Source organism: Mastigoproctus giganteus, chromosome 10 (assembly GCF_048544385.1).
Source record: "Mastigoproctus giganteus isolate SK-2022 chromosome 10, ASM4854438v1, whole genome shotgun sequence".
NCBI classification, from domain to species: Eukaryota; Metazoa; Arthropoda; class Arachnida; order Uropygi; family Thelyphonidae; genus Mastigoproctus; species Mastigoproctus giganteus.
In genome coordinates this window covers 35,264,969-35,284,039 of record NC_143584.1, presented here as the reverse complement: position 1 = coordinate 35,284,039, position 19,071 = coordinate 35,264,969, and the positions used below count along the sequence as shown (strand labels likewise).

At 35.1% G+C, this 19,071-nt stretch overlaps 1 protein-coding gene across 3 annotated transcripts in view; it reads right to left on the bottom strand.

Annotated features, from left to right (window-relative positions):
- Window positions 1-4,136: 4,136 nt before the first annotated feature.
- LOC150078969 (uncharacterized) overlaps window positions 4,137-19,071 on the bottom strand; it is a 213,264-nt gene continuing 198,329 nt past the window's right edge. For all 3 annotated transcript variants that reach the window (XM_090383952.1, XM_090383953.1, XM_090383951.1), the window contains 2 exons: window positions 7,879-7,968; window positions 4,137-4,623 (listed from right to left, as the gene is read on the bottom strand). In XM_090383952.1, the coding sequence (XP_090240078.1) occupies window positions 4,279-4,623; window positions 7,879-7,968 (435 nt within the window). In that variant the 3' untranslated portion in view covers window positions 4,137-4,278. The remainder of the gene's footprint in view (window positions 4,624-7,878; window positions 7,969-19,071) is intronic.

Below are 19,071 nucleotides of genomic sequence, written 5' to 3'. Positions count from 1 at the left end.
TTTTTGCAGGCTGCTATGGTGTGGCTTTTGCATTTCCATTAATATTGCATGGTGGTTCTTGGTAGTTGATTGCATTTGAAAAAAAAAAAAAAAAACTAAGTAGTGCTGTAATATATTTAATTAATTTTACCTGTGTTAATCAACTAAAACATTAAATAAATATCCCCACAAAATATATTAATATTAAAATATATTTTACTTGTTTTGTTCATAAAATATTTAGCCAAATATTCTAGTGCTAGAAACTTATTAATTACAATCATAATTAGTTTAATTATAATGAATAATTATAGGAATCCCTTCCCCAACCACAGATTTAAGATAATGCAATTTTATATACTTTATAATCTGTTTCAGTGCCTCCGTAGCCAAGAGCAGCAGTGCGTAGCACAACCTTCTTGATTAGACCAGGGTTCGAGCCCATGACCACCAGATGCGGAAAGGTCAGGGAATGACCACCGCATATCCCTGGAGCAATATGGCCTTAGTTACTAATGTTCCTTAAAACCAAATAACAACAACAACAATCTGTTTTCTTTCTTTCTTTCTTTCTGTTTTTTTTTTACATATATACAGTTTGATCCAGTCTCCTGAAACAAAAAAAAAAAAAAAAACATGACAATTATTGCTCTTCTGTAGATCATTTGGGCAGATCTAGTGGGCAATATGTTCAGTGCCAAAACAACTAAGGCTTCATACGAAGCATCAGTATATTGTGTCTGTAATTGTGCGTATTCTTCAAATTCAGTTTGCATTATAAAAAAACAGTTTCTAGCTGGCCTGCTATGGTAGTCTGGGGACCTTGGTGCACATATCTTTAGAGGCCTGGAAATAAGTTTGCAGGAGTCCTGGACCAATTGTGCTACTGCACCTCAGCAAATCCACCTTGTTGGTGCATATGGCAAAGAGAGTGGGAGGAGATTTGTTTACAATCTTCCCTATCAATATCACATATAATATGGCTGATCAATTAATTTTATTCTTGGTCCATATTAATAAAAAATGTAATTAATCATGGTCTTAGATCCCCTTTCTGATGTGAAATTAATAAAACATGGAGTAAATTATGATAATATTTCTTTACATTGCAGATAAATTATGATAATATTTTCTTATAATACAAAGAAACTTGCATTCAGTATAACATATGATTAATATTAAATGTTGCACATCAGATTTAAGGGTATTCTGGCTATTCAGAAAATTGCAAAATTAAAATAAATATGAGGGGGGGAAAAATATTCACTTAGATTGAGATCACTCTGTGAAAAAATAATTGGCAGTCTGCCAATTAGTGATCCCTTACAGTATTTTGGATTTGTTTTCATAATGCTTGGACGTTACCATATGTGTTATATATAATAGTTAAATTAAGATTTATTTTATCTTTTATAACAAGTACTGCATTTATGCTGCATAAATAAAAATGAAATCTTCTCATATATTTTATTGGTGTAATTATTGTTTTTCCCCTAAATCCATATATTCTATCAGATCAGTCTTACCAACTGCAATACTTTTCAGGAATATATCTCCTCCCTCCCTCCCTCTCACAGTTGGCTAGGGATTCCTGTATATTAATTATAAAATTCTACAACTAGCTCATTTTATTTAAGATAGATATATACATGCATATATAAAAAAAAAAAAAACTGTGATAGTTTTCCTAAGAAATTGTTTATTTTTAAAGTAATTCAACTGGAGAAAACCATTGCCAGACATTGATCTAGGCCAAACAGCAAGTGGAATTTTTGTGAACAGAGGCTAGACAGATAAGTCAAAACAAAAAGCTTTGTTAAAAAAAGATCATGCAGTCATGTGAAGAAAATTAAATCCACGGGCTAATGTTAACTTCATTTATTTAAGAAGCACACAAATCTGAATACTCCTAGGATCTATTAGACCATTTTTCTGGGAGCAGATGACAGCTGGCTTGGCTAAAATTCTTCAGTGTTACCTGCAACTATTTGGGATATGTAAAGTAATGAAAAAGGTTTGGATCAGTGCTTTCTTGGCCAGTGGACTGGTGATGTAAACTTGTACAGTTCTTATCACATTTTCCTTTGTTACCTATCACATAATAAAGTGAACATCATAAAACACACAAGTGAAAAACTCAAAGTGGCTTATTGACAAGCACTACCATTTCATAAAATGTACATCTTTACACATGCTTTAATCATAGCAAATTGCAGATCAAGCTTTGGACACTGATAGTCTTACTACTATTTTTCACTGCTACATGACTTTCAATAGGCTTTCAAATTCAAGAAGCCCCAACACCACTGTTCTCGCAGGGAGCATTAGTAACATTTTTCTAAACACCTTTTATAGTAAATTATAGTGGTACACTATGACTATTTCTGAATACTGATGAAAGTAATATTTAAAAAAAAAACAAAAAAAAATGCATAAATAAAGATAATTTCCATTTTTCTGTACAATGAACATCCATCACAATACCTATTAGTGACAATTGAGGAATTCCGATATCATGGGATAAGTAATGGGATCATCTCACAAATTCAATTTGAAATTCACTATAAATCCTATAATTTTCCATATTTAATAATTCTATAGTACACCTAAAATGTATATGAAGATAATTTTAGCATGTAGAACTGATTATTTATAGACCAAACAGTTATCTGCTAGTATGTGTTTCCTAAATCTACAGTTAACCTTATATTTTTGCACAAAAATATCAATGAAAATCCAACAATTTCTGATTTGCCCCCCCTCTTTTCTAATATCCTACTAGTAATATTTCAAAAATAGTGAGATCATGACACTAGGACTTGTGCAAAGTAACGCAGACAACTGCCAGAGATAAAGTGTAGCATTCAGAAGTATTTTTATGGAGGATATGATGCCATCACTATTTCCACATCAATTTTAAATATCCAGAACATTTTCAATAAGCCATTTATCAAATTAGGCAAATAAAAAGATGAGAAATTTTAATGCCCTTTCCTTAAGGTTAAGTGCAATATAAATGTCAGCTAAAAATTAAGTTGCATTTACCAATGTTGATTTGGACAACAGTCCAAAGTGCTATTTAAAAGGAAATTTTGGATATAAACATCACTTGAAAAACTTCAGCCCTATTGTCACTTTTTTTTTGTGGCCTTTAAATTGAGCAAAGAAGCAATTTACAGCTTAATATAAACTTACTTCAGAAAAACCACCTTTGTCATTTTTAATTTCTTCTAAATTTCTTTACTAAATTATAATAGTATTTTACTTTAAGTAACAGAATATTAAAATACAAAAATAGTAAATTAAGATCTCATTCACATCTACTACATGCCAATGATTTCATTTTCTCAGTTTGTCTACTTATAACAATAAAGAAATAAGTCATTTTGCTTTATTAAGATTTTAAAGAATAAAAAATCTAATCTTTAATTTAGAGTGATTTGCAATGTGAAAGAAGCTTCAAGGCTATCCCATAATAAAATAATGAAAATAATTTCTAGGTAACTATACAAAATTACTTGGCAGTGAAACTTCTTTAAAACCAATTTATAGTCATGTTCTACCATTATTAATTATACACCAGCTTTGTCTTTCAGCATTAATCTAAGAGGAAATAGAGGGAGGATCTGTATACCAGAATAAATATCATCATTTGAAAATTTTCATGTATTCCTAACCAGAAATGGTTTTACTAATTTACACCCAAAGTCTAAGCAAGAATATGCTGTGCTCTGCAGTACATAAAAAATGCAGTGTATCAAAATTATTTAGCTACAAAATACATATATCTTTTGTACCTAAATAATACAATTTTGATACAAAATATATATATATTTTGTATCAAAATTATTTAGATAAAACTTATATAGCACATGCATATAAAACACTAAGGTGTTCATATGGAAATAAAACAGATAATAAAAAATGCACCATATTAGGGCCTTTTTATACAAAAAAAAAAAACAAAAATAAAAAAAACACAACACTGAAAGACAAAACTGGCTTACATTCAGCATAAAATCTTCCAGAAATAACCCAGATTAGCTTAAAGAAAAATAATAAAATAAAGCCCATTTGACACATTTTCTGAAAGAAAATAACTTTTTAAAAAAACTCAAACTATCTATTGAACTAACTTTAAGTGTCTAAACAAACAGTTCATTCAGCAGCCAGCAAATTCCATTATTTCATCCTAGTACACTAATTCTTATCACATGACTGACAAACTAACCTTGGCATATTTCAGCTCCTAATGCATAACACTTTGAGACACCATGGTGGGAAGGGGGGAAAGGACAGTCATACAGCTACTGGAGCATTATCTTTCTTATCATATTCATCAATGTACCATTGCTGGTTTAGGTAAATAAATTTGACTAGGAGTTTGTAAATAGTGTTGCGTGCCTTCACTTCAACATACATGGCCACAAAAAAGGCAAGGAAGAACAGGACACCACACACCAATGTGACAATCTCTGAATGGGTGAGCTCTGTGCGATCTGGATCAACTTTTGTACCTTTATCTTGCTTGAAGCACATAATAGTTATAGTGGCACAGGCTATCATTACCATTACTGAGATAAAAAACAAAAGATGAAGAATCTTGTCCCTTCGGGAACAATGGGGAAATTGCCAGTGGCGAACCTGCAAAGCACAATACAGAATTAAATTTTAAAAATAAATAAATAATAACTGCACTTTTAAATTATATAAACTATGCTATAGCATTAACTGATTTAATTGATTACTCTTTCAAATTATTAAAATAGCAAACTTTCTGGAGTAGAACTGATTTGTTCAAATCCACTTAAGAAGCTAATATTTTTAAAGCAAATGTGAATTTTATAATTATAGCTCAATAAGTTATTTATCAAAACTTAATAGTTTTACACTGCAGTCAGCAATCAATACCCCCCCCCCATGCATTTTATGTCCAAAAATTCCAGTTTTTCATCTATCAAATTGACTAAAGAATGCATATGTGATATACTGAATGCTAACAGCACACCCACTAAGTACTGAAAGAAGTGTAGCATCAAAAAAAAAAAAAAAAAAACCATACCCTATCCACATCATCTGCTCATCTTTTCTAATGATTTGTCTAATCCTTTAAATGTAATTCAAACTACCCATTTATTTAACACCAGATGGAAGTTTGTTCCAACAATCAGTTACCCTCTGGCTGAAAGCAAACTAACTTTTGCATATCTATCTTGCACCCACCCCTTTTCAATTTAAATTTTTTTGCCCAAGAAAGAGTAAGTGTGTGTGTGTGCCATCCAAGAAAGAATAAAGATGCCGCAGCCTTTATTTTACTCATTTAAACCCTTAACACAGTTCATTCAAGTCCCCTTGCAAGTATCTCTTTTTCAGATGCTGCAATTTGCAGAATTTAAGTATTGCTTGGTGGGAGATACTTTTGTATCCCTGAGTAATCTTATTGCTTTTCTCTGCTTCCATTCCATTAGACCTAGACCACACGCTTCTTGAGTAGACTGGGGTTCGAGCCCGTCACCACCAAACATGGAGGATGCGGAAAGGTCAGGGAATGACCACCGCATATTCCCGGAGCAATATGGCCTTAGTTGCTAATGCTCCTAAAAACCAAATAACAAACAAACAAACAAACAGACCTAGATCCTTTCTAAAATGAGACTGCCAGACTGTACACAGCACTCAAGATGTGGCCTAACCATTGCCTTGTTCAATAGAAAAATCACCTGCTTGTTCCTGATAGCAGAATTCCTGTATATTGTTCACAGAACCCCATGAGCTGTCTTAGCAGCACTGCTCAGAGAATGTCATGTTGGAGTGCATAAATATTCCTATGTCTTTTTTGTTCTAAAGGCATTAGCCAGGTGGGCATTAGCAACTAAGGCCATATTGCTCCGGGGATATGCGGTGGTCATTCCCTGACCTTTCCGGATCCTCCGTATTTGGTAGTCACGGCTCAAACCCCGGTCTAATCAAAAAGCATGTGCTACGCACTGCTGCTCCTGCCCACCTGGCTACGGAGGCACCCCTCTCATTTGTCCAAACAAACAGACATACACAGTAGTAAGTAAGTAACAAACATACTACAGTAGTATTGTATAACTGTGCACGTGGCTTGAAATGCTGTATTTATGAATGTTTAGCATTTATTAATGTTTATATATATTCGATTTTGTTGATACTTGATAAAAAAAAAAAAAAAAGAACTCTTAAAGCGGAAACTGCCTGTAGTTTGCTTCTTTTTTTTTTTTTTTTTTAAGTCCTATCTTTTTAAGTGCCATCCAAGAAAGAATAAAGATGCCGCAGCCTTTATTTTACTCATTTAAACCCTTAAAACAGTTCATTCAAGTCCCCTTGCAAGTATCTCTTTTTCAGATGCTGCAATTTGCAGAATTTAAGTATTGCTTGGTGGGAGATACTTTTGTATCCCTGAGTAATCTTATTGCTCTTCTCTGCTTCCATTCCATTAGAATGGAAAACCTATATACAAATTTGTGCCCACAACTTTTCCTATAATTTCCTTAGAGCAAATGTTTGCTCCTGGGGGTCATCCTCCAGTTTTGCCTAAAACCTTAATTTTCTTCTCCAAGGTCACATTTAACTGGTGGCTCTTGACTTATGAACTTAATGTGTTCTTGAGCTTGATTTGTAAGTCAAAATTCATAACTTGAATTTTACTTTTATTACTGAACATATTTTATACACCTTATATATCTTACTGAATTATACTGTAAATAATACTGTTTCTTACCTTAATATTAGTCACTTTTTTTGCTTGCTGAGACTGATGTTTAATTCAAAGAGGAATGGGAGGGTAATGGTTATGGGAAAGAGGGGTCATCAGGGTGTAAGGAAACTCTTTCTGTTTCTGGAAAGACCGTAAAAGCAGTGAAACCTGATGTAGATGTACATAGTGGTTCTGCAGCTACATTTCTTTGAAAAACATATTGAGGGATGTCTAAACGGTTGTTCTTTTTCTTCTCATATATGGCCTTGCTTTTGTTCTTTTTCTTCTCATATATGGTAAGGACACTCAATACTTGCAGAACGCTTGGAAAAAACAACTCCTATTCATATTTGTCTCTTAATTTTATTCCAGGCAGCAACAATGTTCTTTAAAGCTTTTAAAACATAATCTTTCCAAAACTTTTTCAACTTCAATCTGCCATACTTTGTCCTCGCAGGTAGTTGGGGCTGACAGTTTGAATAAATTCAAAAGTATACAGTTACCTTCGTGTGAGGAGTGAACATATAATTTGTATTTTCTTATGCTCAACTACATATCATACAGCCACTAATACATTTCTACTTGTCATTGTAAACTGTTTGTTATGCTTTTTGGTGTGGCTGCACTGATCATTTTTAGAATAATCTGTAATCTTTTAACTGCAGAATTGTTCCAAGTACTTAACTGTAAATAATCAATTACAAGTGACCCTACACAAAAAAAAAAAAAAAAAAGCAAGGGTCAAATTGTGGCTTTAGTATGACCATTTCACACACTATAGTATGGAGCAAAATGATAGCCAGCTCAATGATAGGGAAGCCAAGTGAGTTCAGGGTATTCCCTAGGCTTTCTTCCCCTCACTCCATAGCATGAAAGTGGGGTGAGTAGACTTGCTGAATAACTGTGAACTGCTTATAGTTTCCTTTCCATACTATATAGCAGCTTATTCATTTGCTATAATCATTTGCATCAATATTCTCTTATGGAAAAATCAAAATTTGGAGGTACACCATCTTGCTAAATCCAAAACTTTTAATCATACTGTCATTTATCATGTTGACATACTGTCTACATGATAAATGAAAATGCAAACAATTCAGTGAATATGATTAAATTTATGATTATTATATTTATAATAATAAATATGTTTATACATGCAAGGAAACAGTTAAACTCACTTTAAATTTTTTATGCCAGTGATACTGATACTGACAAAGTTCACAACTTGGCGGTTTACGGGACCTTTTACTAGAAATCTCCAGCCATCTCTACAAAAATATAATAAATTGAATTGCCAGTGTTACAGTCTAAACCAAGTAACAGTCTAAAACTGAATAATTTTAAATATAACTACACAAATGTACAAAGGTGTATTCAGTTTTCAAAAAAACATCCAAATGTAAAAAAGCATAAAATAGCAAAATTACACATATGGAGACCATAAGTCAATGTGAGAACCATTTAAGAGAGAGATTGCTTACTTCTAAATAATAGCTTGCTGAGAACAGTGCAGTAGGATATTGCTTTAAGGCAGCCTTGGAATCATATCAATGATAATTTTCTTACTTGCATGTAAAGGCTATAGGTATAGCCAGTTTTCCAAAATTATGGCTAGAAATGTGTATGCCATGATGGCATAGCAGGCTGTACTGCTCCATGAATGACTTCAGGGTGAAATTCCTATGTCAGCATAGATGTTCATAAAACTCTCCAGACAAGTTGAGTATAGCTTTGGAATTTATGGCATTGCTCATAATTATAAACATATTCACCTGTTAGTAATGAATAAAAAAGTATTAAGATCCTTTTATACATTGTGATATACCTGTTTATGAAATTAAAGAAAGTTTTGAAACACTGTTCACAAGGGAAAGTCAAATGAAAGTGTGCCAAAATGGACAGTAGGAAAACAATTACATTTTATTTAAAAATACTTTCCAAAGTGGTAATACATTTATTCCACTGTGTCACCAGCCTGTTTATACTGTGTCCATTGAGGTTGGAGTAACATAGTTACTATATTCATGAGAATGAACTCAAGATCAAGATTTGTCATTTAAGAAGTAGAGCAATTAATGAAATAGAGAAAAAGAGGGCAAATGCAGATAGTATATTTATATAATAAACCAAGATCGAAATTAGATCAGAATACATTTTATACATTTATATGATTACTTTTGTTTGAAACTAAAATTTATAAAAATCAAAATAACCTAATCACCCCACCACCCCTTTCTCCTAAAATAGACTGCATCTGGTGATGGCCTTAAGTTCATTCTTGTGGTAGTATGACTACACTTGAGTAACAGTTACCATTACCTCATCATTCCAGATTAAACAACCTCACTCTTCAGCTTTTGTTTGTTTTCCAGATACTTCAAAGTTGCAAGGCAACAAATGTGAACTATATAGTGAGAGTTTCAAAAATCCTTATTTGAGTTTTAGTGTTAACACTATATGGGGTTTGGTATTATTGAAAGCATCTCATCTGCTCTTATACTGGTGGCTAATAGTAAGTGGCTCAGTGTCTGAAAATAATATTTGCCTACCTTTCCAGAATGTGCAGAGCTTTAGTGATGCTTGAGGGGCATGATACATATATAATGTAAAACTTGTCAAAAGAGGAATAAAGCATTTCACCTATATTAGAATACCCAGTGCCATTGTGAGATATTTTTGCACCCTAGGAAAATCACGCATTTGCCTAGGGTGCAAAAATATCTTTTTTTACTTACCTTTTTTTTTTTTTTTTAAATAGATATGCATTAAATGTGGAAAAATGTATACTCATTTGCTGCCATCACTACTTCACTGATACATAGATCAGAAAGGTCATTTTGAACTGACTTGATTATTTGGATATGCATGGGAGAAGTACTTTGTTTTAATTTATTTATTTTATTTGAAAATTTCTGGCCTTTTGAACTGAAAAGTGGAATGCAGTGTGCTATCATCAAAAAAAAACAATGGGTGGGTTTTCCAGTCAATAGGAGAAGATTATTAATATACAGGAGAAATTACTTTGTGAAAAAACAGAAACTTGGAGAGCTCTGGCATCAGTTGAGAAATAAGAGGGCCATCTGCTATAATGCAGTGAGTGACCAAAGAGAAACTAGCTACTTAATTATACTATAAAGGCTTGCTTTAAGGCTTTTATGAAAACATGATAAAAAGTCTTAAAAGTGTTGCGAGCATGGGTGTGAGAGCAAACATTTCTTCAAATGTTTTGGTGGAATTTGGCTAGAGTTAAGTAATGTAAGCTAAGGTATTAACCAATGGATTGGTAGACAGAATCCATATTGATAATGAATAATTAAATGGAAAGTTTCAAGGTAGTCTTATAAGAGTTGGTGGTTGATTGATTTCTCCATCACTTTGGGAAGTTTAATTAATTAAAAGCTCATGTTTTTTATATAAAAGATTACAACATAATCAGCAGGAAAGGGATTTTTCATAAAATGAAAAAGAATATTTAGATATAGAATATCTAAATATTCTTTTTAGATATAGAATATTTAGAAAAGAATATTTAGATATAGGATGTAAATAGAAATACAGGAAAGGAATACAAGTTATGAATAAAGGATACATTATGGATGCATCTCGTCAGTAACAGAATATAAATTTTTAAAAATAAATCATTATTTTTTTATAACTAAAGGATTAAAATCAATGCATATAAATACAGGAGAATCTTTATAGGGCAGGGTGGGATTACTGAGTTCCTCTATTTGGCCAGGCTCTGTTCCTCTGTTCTTATGTCAACATCTCTCTTCCCTTTCCTGAACATTCTGGTTATTAGCAATTGTGCTGCATGTGACCAAGGGACTGGCAGAAGTTCCGCAATATGATGCTGTTAATATTAATCACAGTGTAACAGTGTATTAATTGGTAATTATCTCTAAACTTTGGAAATCAGTAAATTGGCTTGCAAATTTCTAAGCAGAAGGAAAAATGGCAGCAGTGGAATTTGAGAGTGTGAAAGGGCAACATGAAACAGGAGTTAACTCTAGAGCACAGGTTTCAATGACAAGAGGGAAAAAATGCCATCAAGCCAAGGAGAAAGCCTGGCACTGAGGTTGGAATCCTTCCAATCTGCTTCTTTGGAAAACCAACAGAGGTATTCAGTGAAATATGTTTTGGTATGACAGAAGCAGATTTACCAAGGTCAACAATGCAAGAGTTAGATGATAATAAGGCATCTTTATCTTTAGCTGAGGATGCAATATAACCTCAGGAAGTAAAAAAGGTGGCAATATCAATGGAGAGAAGTTGCAGCTGGTGGTTTTGGCAAGAGACTGGAAATCTTGACTACCATTTGGTCAAAACTATAAAGTTGAGGTTGGCTTTATTCATAACTTGTTTACAACCATTGTGAACTTAAGTGTAGGGTGAAAATAAAAAGAGCTTTGGATAGAAGTGGTAATACATTCTTACCCTGAACAGCTATAACATATTTTTTTGGAAAACCATGGTTTTAAATAAGGGACAAGAGTTAGGACAGGATGGGAAATAAAGAATTTAATCACAACAAGAATAAATTGAATGATATGATCTGAGTGAGAATATTAGGATTAGATTTAAACAGTAGTCCAGCCAAGAAAATGAGGAATAATATTGTGCAGATTATCCATTTAATACTGCTTAACGTCAACAACACAAAGCTCAGAATAGCCATGGGGCAGTCTTCACTAGAGAAGACACCATCAACTGGTTGCAATCTGATATACCTACCCATAAGGCTAACTAGGAAACCATTAGGAAAGATAGACTGGAGCTCTAGGTAAAATTAAAACCTCCTACAATGTTCTGCACAGATGATAATTCTGCCACATTATAGAAAAAACCAAAATGCTTTCTGTCTTGTGTTCTCAAGGTCTGATAACATCCTTTTACACATTAGCATTATTAAAGGCATATGATGCAAGAAAGCAAGCTTATATAGCATCGGGGGAAAAACATGGGGGGGGGGACCTTTCATTTCACCCATCCACTTGCTCCAAATGTTTGCCTAGTTCTGCCTTGAATCTATTTAAAAAATCAACTTCAACAACGACAGATGGAAGTTTGTTCCATCAATCAACCCACCTGCTGGCTAAAGGCAAACTTCCGCACATCTATCCTACAACTGTCATTCCTCAATTTGAATTTATGCCCTCTCAGGCAATTATTCTGAGCAAGAGGAAGAATCCTATCAGCATTGAGCATGCTCAAACCATTCAAGGCTTTACACCCGAATCAGATCACCTTGCAGGTGCCTAGTCTCTAGACACTGTATTTTTGCAGCCTTTCTTCATAAGAGCAACCTTTTGTTCCATTCACTAATCTTGTTGCCCTACTCTGTACTCGTTCCAGCAGCTCTACATCCTTCTTAAAATGAGGCCTCCAAACCTATATACAATACTCATGGTGTGGCCTGCCCATTGTCGTATACAAGGAGATAATCACCTCCTTATCCTTACTAGAAAAATTCCTGTGTATCATTGACAAGACACCATGAGCTACTCTTGCAGACCATCTGCACTCCTCAGAAAACTTCATATCTGCCTGCACAATTACCCCCAGATCCTTTTCATTCTCTACCACTGTCAGTGTAGTACCTAGGCGCCTCCGTAGCCAGGTGGGCAGGAGCAGCAGTGCGTAGCACATGCTTCTTGATTAGAACGGGGTTCTAGCCCATGACCACCAAATACGGAGGATGCGGAAAGGTCAGGGAATGACCACCGTATATCCCCGGAGCAATATGGCCTTAGTTGCTAATGCTCCTAAAAACCAAATAACAATAACAATGTAGTACCACACAGTTGATACATTACTCTGGGTTTACTGCTTCCCATATGCAGTACTTTATATTTGTCAATGTTAAACTTCAATTGCCACCTCTCAGCCCATCTACTCAAATTTTCTAGATCCTGTTGCAGCAGCATACTGTCATTAGTGTCATTAACAACCCTACCGACCTTTGTATCATCTGCAAACTTGGACATTGAACCTGCTATACCATCATCAATATCATTAATAAATACAGAAAATAACAATGGACCCAACACTGAACCGTGGAGGACTCCACTAATAACATTAGTCCACGAAGAGCAGTATCCATTACCACTCTCTGACTTCTCTCATTCAACCATCCCTTTATCCATAGCAGCAATTTGCCTCCAATGCTACACTGCTCCAATTTCTGCAGCAGTCGTCCATGTGCAACAGTATCAAAAGCCCTTCTGAGATCCAAATACAGGGTTGTTAAAATTAGTTTCCCTATGTAGAGAGCTCTGGAGCGAGTTCTAAGGCTTGTACTGAAGAGAAATTTGGACAACGGGTACAATAAAGAATGCACTCGCCATTTATTGGGAAAAAAATTAGTTACAAAATTTGTCACTGTGTGGCACGTAACTATCTTTGTTACGATTATGCAAATAACTTACATTATTTGCATAATCGTAAGTTATTGCCACAGCGCCACTACTCAGCTCGCCTGTACTGTATAAAAGCAAAGCAGTCTCTTCAAAATCATACAGTAGATGTTTGCCTGCACTACATCAGCAATGCCAGCAACGTTGCAGGAAATGGTGCTATTAGTGAAGCTGTACTATCAGAACTGTAACGATGCAGCTGTGGCTATCAGAGAATTCTGGTGTCAGAAGTGTATAAGGCCCACGTGGACCTATGACTGTTTGTGCTGTCCGCAAAAGGACTGCGAAATTTGAAGTGACAGGACATCTTGTTGTTCAGTTAGAGGTCAAAAATAAGTGAACTCCTCCCGTGTTGAAGATGCGGCTATGGCCGTTGTGGATTTATCAAGTCAATCTCCATGTGGTAGCGCAAGTGTGCTAGCTGTTTCTCGTGAAGTGGACATGCCATATTCCACTGTAAGGCTAGTAATGTGTCAGGTGTTGCGGTACTATCCTTACAAGAGGCACATGCTACAGCAGCTAAAGCATGGTGATGCAGATATTCATTTCACATACACACTTCAGTTTCTGGTGCAAATGACAGTGAATATCACTTGGCCATGGAACATCCTTTGGAGTGATGAAGCCCACTTCTGTTTAAATGGACAAATGAGTACGCACAACTGTTGCATTTGGGCAACAGAAAACCCTTGAGTTACCCAGGAGGTCCCATTGCATTCTCCAAAAGTGACAGTGTGGTGTGGATTCACAGGCACATTCATAATTCGGCCATATTTTTTTGAACAGATAACACCGACTGGACCCCGCACCTGTTCTGTCACTGTACAGCGATATTATGAAATGTTGGCAAGTTTCACAATACCAGAGCTGCAACAACGTGGGTGCCTTCAGGATACTGTATTCATGCTACAGACGAACAGGTCATCAGCCGTTGTTTCCAGACATCTTGGCCACCCTGATCACTGGACCTCACCCCATGCGACTTCTGGTTGTGGGTTTTTTTGAAGAACCAGGTGTATCGGGAAGGATGTCAAACTCTGGCAGATCTGAAGGACAGCATTAGACATCATGTGCTGGCTATTCCAGTTGACATGTTATGTTCTGTTGTAGAAAATGCTGTCCTTCAATTGGAAACTGTTGTTGAACAAAATGGAGCACACATTGAACAATTGTAGTGCTGTTCAAGTGATTTGTATTGTCACAGTGCCATACAATGACAAATTTTGTAACTATTTTTTTTTCCAATAAATGGCAAGCACATTCTTTATTGTACCTGTTGTCCAAATTTCTCTTCAGTACACGCCTTAGAACTCTCTCCAGAGCCCTCCACATAGGGATACTTTAATTTTAACAATCCTGTATATGATATCAAAATTATTCTTTGCATCCAGTTCCTTTGTGACCACATCATAGTATCCAATCAAATTGGTCAGACAAGACTTCCCCTTAACAAACTCATGCTGTGTATGAGCTATAACTGAAGTATTGTCTAGATGATCCTGCAGTGCCTCCATTAATCTCCTTAGAACAGAAGTTAAACTAAACGGTGTAATTACTTGTGTCGCCCTTTGACCCTCCTTTGTGAATTGAGGTCACATTTGCATATCTCCAGTCTATGGGTACCTCCACTGAGTCCAAGGAAACTCTCATAATTATGGCTAAGGGTTTGCTTACTTCCTTTGCAGCCTCCTTTAATATAACTGGATAGATCTCATCCACTCCAGGTGCCTTTCTTATGTTTATCTTCAACAATTTTCCCTCCACTTTGCTCTCAGTTATTACAAAATCATTTAGCTCACTGCCAGAGTTTAATTCACCTCTGGCATTCCCCTCCCTGAATAATTCATGTGTGAATCCACATCAAAAAAAAAAAAAAAAAAAAAAAAACCTGCTGCCAATTGATAACGGTGTCTTTAGTATATTGACTACTAAAAGAGAGTTAGAGCCACCTATGGGTTGTAAAAGAGTATAAAAGAATTTTTTTTTAAATTGAATATCAAAAAAAGTCAAATAAGTTCAAGTTGGGAAGGGTGACAAAAGCAACAACTGGATTTGACACTAAATAAGACAAAGAGCTATTGAGCCAAAGGAGATAAAAAAAAAAAATAAAAGAGAAGGTTCTGGAATCTCAGAGTGGACATACGTATAAATATTTCATTTGAAGTGGAAGGAATCATTTAACAAATAATTAGGAAAAACAATAAGAATGGTGGATGAAAGAATAGACAGTCAAGCTTTTGTTGTCAAAAAAAAAAAAAATAATAAAAATATATATATAATAATAATAAGTGGTGCTTAGCAGATTGTAGATAGACAGGGACATATTATAGAGGGTGTCTGGACTAGAGGTATTCAAAAATAACAGCTTATAATGTGAGAACCACTCATATTTTCTCAGACGAAATCACAGCCGATAGGAAATCTCTCCAAGATTTGTTTTGTCACACTGTCAAGGTCACTAGTGCAGGCTTGTCACCAGTAGTCGCACACGTGCAAAAATGGCATAAGAACGGCTATTGCCTCAGTCCCTCAGTTGAGATGTGGACACCACAGCGGAAGGTGCAGTGCGTGCTTCGGTTTGCTGAATTTTAATCAGTTACACATGTTTGGCGGCATGCATGAATGGAATGTGGATCCTCTCACATCCAAATCCATTCTTCAGTGGGATAAGACTCTACAAGAGACGTAGAGTTTGGTTTCACAGGGAAACATCCAAAAAAGCATGTGACCGATGAATGGGTGCATGAATCATTCTCTAGGAGCCCACATAAGTCATTTAGACTGCCTAGTAATGAACTGCAGATTCCTCGTTCAACTGTTCACGACATCTCTGCATGCATACAAACTTCAACTTCTTCAACACTTTAAGCCAGATGATCACCGCTTAAGAGCTGGTTTCGCTGCTGAGATGATCAACTGAATCAATGACAATCCAATTACAGCAGGCCCCCGCTATAATGCGGTTCGCTTTACGCTGTTCTTATATTATAACCCGTATCTGACTATAACGCTGTCACAGATCACTATAACGCTCTTTTACAGATTGCATTTTTGGCATATTTAACGAAATCGTTTCATTTGATGGAGTCGATAGCTTGAAAATGAATAGCAAAACAGCATTAAAACGTTTCCCACGCTCAGTGAAATTTTCTCGCGTGCTAATTTAATTGCAGTACAGTGTCGTGTTACGTAGTTCCGAGATCAACATTTTAAAAAATGTTGAAGTATATTGCTTGTAATATTTGCATTATATGCATTTATCCGAAGTCTAGTCATCACTCAGTACAGTATTGGACAGTTTACTCGAACATTGTATCGTAATTAATGCAACCAACGCAGATACATTTTCGAAGAGTTAATAATGGCCGATAGGAATGAAAAAGCAACAACGTCTGCGCAGTACAAAGACCGTAAATGTAAGAATTTGAAAATTAAATTAGACGTTTTGAAGCGAATCGATTCCGGTCAATGACAAGCAGATGTATGCCATAATTTAGGACTTGCAAGTTTAACTGTAAGAACAGTTATAAAAAAAATAAAGAATTAATTTTAACAGCAGGAAAGATAGCAGTTCCACTGCAAGCAACTAGGGCTAGGCCGGCTATCAGGATTGAAATGGAAAGACTTTAACTAATTTTATTGAAGATAATAATATTGAAAATTCAGTTAAGTTAAATATTATAAGAGAGAGAGAGAGAGAGAGAGAGAGAGAGAGATTAGCCAATATGATTATCTGAAGAAAACTCGCCTAAAAAAAAAAAAAAAATGTGGAAACATTTAAAACTGGTAAGGGCTGGTTGAATAGATTTAAAATCCAGGGAGAAGCCGCAAGTGCAGATCAAGGAGCCGAAATTTTCAAAAAAGAACTTGTTAAAATTATTGAAGAATGGTATTATGTGTTATACTTCTCAACAAGTTTTTAACATAGATGAAGCAGGACTTTTGTGGAAACGAATGCCTAAAAGAAGTTTCATATTGAAAAAAGAAAAAAATGCATGCCAGGTTTCAAAGCGGCGAAGGATCGGTTGACTTTATTGTTAGATGGTAATTAAACTGCTGGGGATTTAAAATTAATACCCCTTTTAGTTTATTTGGAAGAGGGCCAAAGTTCAACCAGAAATCGACACATTTTTCATGATTTTAATTGGAATTTTAGTTTAATTTTGATACGTAAATAGTTACCACATAATTATATACTCAGAATATTTTATATAACAGAATATTTTATATGTACAAATATTTGAATATTAAATATTTTGACTGACATTTGTACATCTTTTCACTACCGTTTATTATTGATTAGGAAATATCCTATGACACCGACCGCAACTCACAAATACATATGTTACCTTATGGGAATGCAGCGCTCCCTTAGTGCGGATTCACTTAGCGCTCTGTTTTTCCGGAACGAATTATCAGCATTAAGTGGGGGTCACTTGTATCTTGATCTGTTGTTATTCAGTGACGAATCAATCTTTCACATTTGCGGGAAAGTTAACAGACACAATTGCAGCATTTGGTATTGACTTCATTGGACTTTTTTGCATGGGACTTGATTAAAGACAGTGTATACCAGAGAAAAGTTCGGGATTTGGACGATTTGAAACAGCATAACGTTGAAGCAGTTGCTCGAATAACGCCTCACATGCTGGAAAACATTTGGTAAGAGCTTGAGTATCGTTTTGACATCTGTCGAGCTACAAAAGGTACCCACATTGAACTTTACTAACCTTCTTAAAAACTTGGTGAGTTACTCTGTATAATAACAAAAAAAATTATTTTAATACACCTTATAGATGCTGAGATATGTATGTATTTTTGGATACCTCCAGCCCGGACACCATATATATATATATATATATATATGAACTTTGAAAAGTTCTTAACATGGTTTCAATATGAGGTCAGGTTAGGCAAGCCAAGGCAGATTACAAGAAGTCTTCAAAAAAAAAAAAAAAAAAGCCAAGAAAAGCAGCAAAGACTTCCTTACTTATATTAATAGTAGAATCACATTGGTCTACTCGATTTCGATGTTTTTAACTGCTGAAGATCCTGCTCTGGTTGCTGACAGGCTGATTGGGTATTTTTCATCTACATTCCCACATGAGGAATTCTTTAGGGAGGGCAATGCCAAAAGTTTATCAAATTCTAACAGGGAGCTAAATGATTTTGTGTTAACTGAGATGAAAGTGGAAGAGAAATTGTTGAAGTTAAACATAAAAAAGCACTTTGGTGGATGGGATCTATCCAGTTATATTAAGGGAAGCAGCAAAGGTGGTAACCAAACCCTTAGCCATAATTATGAGACCATCCTTTGGATTCAGGGATTTGCACATGGGCAAATGTATCCCCAGTTCACAAAGGAGGATCAAAGGGCGACATGACTAACTATAGACCCGTTGGCTTAACTTCCATTCCATAAAAATAATAGAATCATTGGTTAAAGAAGTAATGCAGGACAATCTAGAAGGAGTGCAGTTATACTTCAGTTACAGCATGGGTTTTTTAAGGAGAAATCTTGTACCAATTTTATTAGCTACTGTGATCCAGTCACAACGGAACTGGATGCAAAAAATAATTCTGATATTATATACTTGGATTTCAGGAAATCTTTTGATACTGTTGCATATAAAAGACTGCTGTACAAATTGGAGAAGTATGGCATAAAGGAAAAGTTACTGCTATGGATAAAAGGATGGTTGAGTGGGAGAAGACAAAGTTAAATTTTTAATTGGACACTGCTCTTTGTGGACTAATGTTATTAGTGGAATCCTAGTGGTGGTGGACCCATTGTTATTTTCTGTATTTATTAATGATATTGATGAGGTTATATCAAGCTTAATGTCTAAGTCTGCAGATGATACAAAGATTGGCAGGGTGGTTAATAACAGTAATCAGAGTGAGCTACTGCAACAATATCTAAGAAAACTGGGTCAATGGGCTGAGAAATGGAGG